The sequence below is a fragment of the Myotis davidii genome, unplaced genomic scaffold (assembly GCF_000327345.1).
Source record: "Myotis davidii unplaced genomic scaffold, ASM32734v1 scaffold1673, whole genome shotgun sequence".
Lineage (NCBI taxonomy): Eukaryota > Metazoa > Chordata > Mammalia > Chiroptera > Vespertilionidae > Myotis > Myotis davidii.
The window spans coordinates 915,285-922,805 of record NW_006284850.1 but is presented as its reverse complement, the minus strand read 5'-3'; the positions used below and the strand labels follow the sequence as shown (position 1 = coordinate 922,805).

General features: G+C 38.1%; 1 protein-coding gene across 1 annotated transcript in view; it reads left to right on the top strand.

The window, feature by feature from the left end:
• Positions 1 to 7,521, top strand: part of LOC102766211 (amine oxidase [flavin-containing] A) — a 52,324-nt gene that overhangs the window by 25,742 nt on the left and 19,061 nt on the right. Inside the window, exons 4-5 of the mRNA XM_006755188.2 lie at positions 6,586 to 6,690; positions 7,401 to 7,492. Of these exons, the coding sequence (XP_006755251.1) occupies positions 6,586 to 6,690; positions 7,401 to 7,492 (197 nt within the window). The remainder of the gene's footprint in view (positions 1 to 6,585; positions 6,691 to 7,400; positions 7,493 to 7,521) is intronic.

Below are 7,521 nucleotides of genomic sequence, written 5' to 3'. Positions count from 1 at the left end.
AGAAAAAGATACAAATCAGCTCCTAGGACAATGGAAACTAAGGAGGAAATAAACAAATGGGACTACATCAAAATAAAAAGCTTCTGCATAGCAAAAGGAACCATCAACAAAACAACAAGAAATCCCACTGCATGGGAGAACATATTTGCCAATGTTATCTCCGATAAGGGTTTAATCTCCAACATTTACAGGGAATTCATACAACTTAACAAAAGGAAGATAAACAATCCACTCAAAAAATGAGCAACAGACCTAAATAGATACTTTTAGAAAGAGGACATAAGGAAGGCTAGGGGACATATGAAAACATACTCAAAGTCACTAATCATCAGAGAGATGCAAATCAAAACAGCAATGAGGTACCATCTCATACCTGCCAGAATGGCTATCATAAACAAATCAACAAAGGACAAGTGCTGGCGAGAATGCAGAGAAAAAGGAACCTTTGTGCGCTGCTGGTGGGAATGCAGACTGGTGCAATCATTTTGTTTTTTGCTTTGTATTTGAGCTTAATGCAACCAGAAAAAAACAATTCTAGATGGGATCACAGAAATTGTTACTGTAAATTATACTTAAATGTAATGAACACTTTGATCCTGAAAGCTGTGGAACTGAGTCCTTTCTATTTAAAAGACTTTGCCTGTTAGATTTTTCAAACAAACACAACAATTACTGAACCACTATTTCATTTCATTCCCATAGCTCTCATGTAATTTGTCAGGTTCAAATTATACCCAGTAAACATCAGGCTGAGATTTAATTTTGTGTGTTTGCCAAAGTACCCCATGGCCTAGTTTCCACTGCCATATTCAGCAGATAAATGTCTCTGTAAAAGCATCAGGCTTCAGAGACGATGGGGAAAAAAACTCACTATTGGCTCACACTTGCTGACCAGCAGTGGTTTATAAAAATAGCCCAGACTTGGGTGAAGTTGCTAATCTACATAATTATTTAGACACCCACCAAAGAAGTCATGAGTATCTGTGACTTTTCCCAATCTATAGATTTAAAAATAAATATTTTTCTGATGTATAAATGTTGGAAAGACTGTGCTAAGACTCTGATGGCTCCTGGTCCACCCTCCCTCCCACTGCAAATCCTCATCTTATCTTCACCATCATGATCACAGGAGCCATATCTGAGATAACTCCATCCAGTAGAGGGTCAGGGCTGCATCTGCCCAGTCACCAGGATGCACAAGACGAAGGCACTCAGTTAACACCCCTTCACCCTCTTGACCTGTTCTGACGCACTTACTCTCTGTACTGCCCAGCTCTAGTGCCAAGGGGCAGAAGTCCAGGCCAGAGACTCAGCACAGCGCACTCTCAGTTTTAGGCAAATATACAAGTTATTTCATTTTATGTCTCTTATTCAACTCCTTGTTGTGGGATGATGTACACTCTTGTCCAGGAGAGATACACATGAGAATATATTTCCATGTATAGCATTTGGAAAATAAGTCTTCTGGTTATAGCAGCTCCTCTTTCTAGCCCATGTGTTCCCATGTTCTCCCAGGCTACAGCCAGCGCCAGCCAGAATAGGAAGAAAGAATGCTTAAGGGAATATTTTCTTAGCAACATTAATCCCAAAAGCTCTTTGCCAAAGAAGGGTTTTGTTGGTCACATAAATTTTGGAAGTACTCCATATTCTGTCTTTGAGGGCCAAGATGTTCATTAGCAAATTAGGAGTCCTATGAGGATTAGCAGTTAAAGAATTTGTTTAAGCTATTTAACTATAAGCCAGGATTCCCAAATGTATGACCATGGAACCCGTTTTCATATAATCTCTATAAAGATCAGAGTGAGAAATGCTAACATAGGAAATGTTTTCAGAGTTTAGGTTCCCTAGGGAACCGAGTCTTCCATCTTTTTATTTTCCCTTCAGCATCTTGCACATAGTGAATTCTACTAAATTTTAAGGTAATATTGATTATGGCTGTTGTAGAAAAAGTATGTGTGTGGAACTGATATAAAAAGTAGTGTTAAATTGGCATTCATTAGAAGGTATGTGTGAATTGGGAAAAGAGAAAGTCATTTGTGTAGAAAAAAACTGGACTGCACAGCTCAAGTGCCCACTTTGTTAGCTGTGCAAGTCTTGAGAAGAGGGACTGAGAATAACATCCAGGAACATACAAACATCTGGGAATGTGCTCCCAGCCCTTGAAGTATATAAAAGGTTGTAGGTAACGATTTGGTAGTACCCATAAACGGGAGAGCTGAATGTGATATGAGATGGCTTATAAAAGCAAGAATTCCATACTCCATTTTATTTCTTCATTTAAGGGGCATTTATTGGAACCTTGCTATTTAAAAGACACTGTAGGAGATAAACATGTGTGAGGCATAGTCCTTCTCAGGTACATTGAGACTAGTCAGGAAAGTCAGTTTAATACAGTGTATGAAATGGCGAGGTGCCATAAGTACCTTGTGCGACAAGGAACAATGGAACTATAAAATGAATGCTGCTTCACTTTTGCTCTCTAAATCTCCCGTAATCTATCTTGTGACCTACCCTAACCAGAAACATATAGGAAATAAAATTCTGGGAAATCCAGTTCAGCCTGAATAAGTTGACACAGTATAAAGCCATCACACCATCGCTTTCCACTCTCACTTTCTCAGTGGGTCCACACACAAAGTGTCATGGCAACAAGGATGGGCTCAACAGCCTGACGTTCCACTCATCGAGCCTGATTTAACTTTGGCCATCGTTAGTCATAGGGAAATGCGAGTCAAAATGATAAGATACTGCTTTGCTCCCACCAGGATGGGTATAATTTAAAAAAGATAGACCGTAACTAGTGTTATAAGGATTAGGAGAAATTAGAACCCTCACATACTGCTGGTGGTAATGTAAAGTGGTGCAGCTGCCTTGGAAAATAGTTTGGTAGTTCTTCAAATGTGGTGGGGGAGAATGGAGAGTGATTATTTTTTGTTTATATTTTATTGATTTTTTACAGAGAGGAAGGGAGAGAGATAGAGAGTTAGAAACATTGATGAGAGAGAAACATCGATCAGCTGCCTCCTGCACATCTCCCACTGGGGATATGCCCGCAACCCAGGTACATGCCCTTGACCAGAATCGAACCTGGGACCTTTCAGTCCGCAGGCCGACGCTCTATCCACTGAGCCAAACCGGTTTTGGCGAGAGTGATTATTAATGAGTAAGGATTTCTTCCTATGACAAAATGTAAAATTAGATGTGATGGTTACACAACTCTGAATATACCCCAAACCATTGCATTGTGCAGTTTAAATGGATGATCTATAGAGCATGTGAATGATAACTTAAAGCTGTTAAAATGCTCTGTCAGTTATCTTTACCAACCCAACAGCCTCTAGAAGAACTCATATTATTTATATTGTAATTCCTTTGTTTGTAATTTCTCTATATAACTGGGATCCCTTGGGAAAGATGGCATAACCATTTACTTGAAACCTTTTGTTCTGACGATGTATCATAATTTATACCTGAGCTTAATAGTTATCTTTTCCCAAAGATAGGACTGTAGAACTCAAGTGCCCACTGTGTTAGCTGAGGGGCTGAGAATAAGATGGAATACCAGGGCATGAACAAACATCAGGAACATGCTCCCAGCCCTTGAAGTGTATATAGGTTGTAGATAACAATTTGGCAGCACTCATAAACATAGAGGGAGCAGAGGCATGAAAAATGCAAAGCATAACAGTTGTGCAAATATAATAACAAACCCAGATGGTGGGTGAGTTCCTGGGGAAACAGCTGGGCAGAGGAAAAGGAAAAAGCTGGGGATTGGGCTCTGGGGGAGTCAGTAGATGGGAGTCAGGGTATTGCCAAGAATGGGAATCAGGTGAAGACTTGGGAGAACCAGCACATTCCGATGGGATAGATTTCTTCCTTATCTATTATGATGGCTTTTCCAAGGTAGAGGAGAACTATGTATGTTTTGAGAGACTTTGGCTACCTGCATTAATTATTAATACAACACAGTACTGTCATCCTATTTAATGCATCTCTTTTTAGATTATTTCTTTATTTAAAGCATTACTGTGAACTATAGAAAAGAAACCACTAAAAGATTTCCCTTATAGTGTTGTCACAAAACAGTGGGACTAGAAGGGAGCCAAGTAATTCAAATGGGTTGGACAGACATGTTCCTAAACCAATCCAGAATATATCTGTTTATTTTCAAAATGATTAAAGAAAAATAGTTGGCAGCTTTCCTCAGTGGCCTATGATACTCTTTAATAACACTCACTTCCTTTTGTTTAACTAAAATATAAAAATAAAGAGATGAAACTCTAACATGCCAATCAGTAAATGTTACTTACTTATTATAAACTTGGCTTATCTTATATGAACAACAATAAAAAATAACGTGGGAGCCATAAACTCCTGTCATCTGGCAATAGTCTCCTGTTATTATGAACGTTGGTAGATTGAGGTTGTGGTTTCTCAAAGGGACTGAAGTGTTTTGGGCACAATTTCTAGGACACTGTGTTCTACTGGACATCAACAATTTCTGCGGCATCAAAGATATTATCCTTTAAAGATTAAAGGCGACTTTGGAAGGGTCTGAGTGTTTCAGAGTACAGTACAGGCACAAAATGAACTTGACCTTTGTTCGACTTTTTCCTTTTATGTTTAAAGAGCAGCAGACATATGGAAGTATTCCTGAAGTTCCTGCCTCACTCTTTTAGGTTGTAAAGGCATTTCTGCTGATAAGTGATTTAGGATTGAGCAACTGCTGATATCTTTGTGAGAAAACTATACGTTACATTTAAGAGGCTGAGTAAATCGGATTAGCAGGCAGTTCTCAGCTAACAGACATCTCTGGGCCCTCTCCACTGCACTACTTCGGAGATTCAAACATGCGCAAAGTAGTCTCGAGTTATCTAGTGTAGAAGCAGGCCATGGAGAAAATAAGCTTGTCAGAGGTGACATGGAGGTGACTGTTTCTACATATATGCATTTCTTTAGCAGATTTTGCTATTCTGTGGACTAAGAGCAGAGAAGCTAGAAAATGCTGAGTGAAATTAACAAAATCCCTTTATCAACTTGGTGCCTCTGTCAGCAGGCTAAAAATTCATGTAATGGTGGGTCTTTATGATCTTCTTAGAATATTCTATGGCAGCCATTCCTAAAAAGATTGCCAGGCTAGACTCCTCTCTCTCACTGAACTCTTCATTTCTGCCACTTCTGTTCAACAAGGTCAAGCTCATGGGGTCTTTAGGACCTTGCATGAAATCATACTGTGGTTGGCATTGCCCTGAGAAGAACTTCATTAGGAATGTGGGACATGTTTTGTTGAATTATATTTGTAATACTCTTCTTAATGTCCTCAGACAATTGAGCATATTTAATTTTTTAAATAATTTTACAAAGCAAAGATCAGTTTTTATGAGACTATTAACTTGAATATAAATTCATCTTATAGAGGAAAATTAAATTTCCCAATTTTAATTAGGGAAGAATTATAACAAGAACCAGCTGTTGTGAAGACTGCCTGTGAGCTTAGTTAATCTCATTCTCTCCCCTTTTCATGGCTATTTTTGTGTTCTGGGTAAAATGTCTCTGCCCATTTCTCTCAGAATATAGTTGGGCATTTTCCAAAGATGACCTTGTTTCCTCAGCATCGTCTTTTACCCCAGAGCTTTTTAGTCTCCATTTTGACTCTTTAGAATTATAAAAAATATGAATGGAAAGTTTATAAGTTTCACATTTCAAAGTTCTCTCTTGGGAAGTTTAAGATGTCTCTAGAACAAGCCTATCTCAACATTTCATCAACCTCATGGGAAGCTGGAAAACTTAATGTTTATGAGCAAATGCTTTGGGAACAGGGAATTTCCTTTCTCCTATTTTCTAGCTAATATCCTCAGGATTTAATTTTCTCATTTATAAAATTGGAATATTAATAGTGCTTGCCTCTTCAGGGTTTGGGTAAACATTACATAATATAATGCATAGGAAGAGCTTAGGCCAGTGCCAGGCATGGAGAAAGATCTTAATAAATGTTAGCAATGATGATAAAGAATTTGGAGTCTTCAAAAGTATTACAGCATAACAACATAGTATTTTCAGATAAGAAATCAGATCATGTAATCTGCCAAGGTTATTTGAATTTGTTACTGTGGAGGAGAAACTTATTTCTTTGTCCACTTACTGGCTGCATATATTTTTACTCAGTTGGAGTGTGTGTGCACACACTTGCAAGTGTGCATACATGAATGCAAATGCTGATATGTTTTGTGTCCCTGCCTTGATGGTCAAGAGTTTTGCTTTATTCCTTTTTAAAAAATCCAACACAGCTATTAATGTGGTAAAGTGCACACAGTAGGCCTTCTACAAATATCTAATGTTTTTATTTGATTAAAAAATCAATATCTCATGCAAAATTTTACTAGTAGATATTGCGACCTTATGCAGATTTACAAGATGTTTGTTTTTAAAGAAAAAAAGAATTAAGAAATAAAGCCTTAAAAACTACCTAGACCTGTTATTTTTGAGGATCCTGTTACTTTGAAAATGGCTCTTAGGTTGGTTGGTTTTGAGTTTTTAAAATGCTGGCCTCACTTAACGCGTTATCCTTTTGTTTTTATGTTTTAGGGGAATACTTACCCATTCCGCGGTGCCTTCCCTCCAGTCTGGAACCCCATTGCATATCTGGATTACAACAATCTGTGGCGGACAATGGATAACATGGGAAAGGAGGTAAGCTGTGTGTTCAGCCAGCACATGACCTGTTTCTAAAATAACGATAGCATTTCTTTAATATCCTTCCACAGTACAGGGAACATTGCTCTGGATCATTTCCAATACACCCAACAGCTCTGCAAAGTTGGTAGTATTTCCACTTTATAAAGGAGGGAAATTAGTTCCAAGGGGTTATGTAATTTCCCCAAGACCACACAGCAAGGGAACCAGGATTCAAACCCACATCCATCTAATGCTAATGCCTGTGTGCTTTGCACTCTGTCACTGAGAACCTAGTGATTTCTGTTCACCAGGTATCCTGCTTATAGTTGTCTTACCCATATGTGATGCCACTTTAGTAGTAAAGGAGAGAAATATTTGTTTCTCTAAAGATTTTTGCCTTAGTCTCAGGCTTTGTAACATTACTCTGTCAAACTTAAATTGGGGACTTAAAAATGGGTGTTAACTTTAAATAATAGTTATCATCATAATTTATTAATTTTATATATGTATTACATATTAATTTATTACATATTTATACATGCATGTATATGCAGCTATTATTGTGGTTATTGTTGTGGTTATTATTATTGAAACCGCATTAGGGCATAGAGTCCAAAGGGGTATCCATCCCAAACTTACCAGTTTTCAGAGGTTTTTCTTAGGGCATCTTGGCAGAGCAGTGGGCAGTAATCATCACACCTGCATGAGCCCCCCTTTCTCTGTAGATTCCAGCGGATGCACCATGGGATGCCCCACATGCCGAAGAATGGGACAGAATTACGATGAAAGAACTCATTGATAAAATCTGCTGGACACAGTAATCTTGATTATTTAAAATTTACTTCT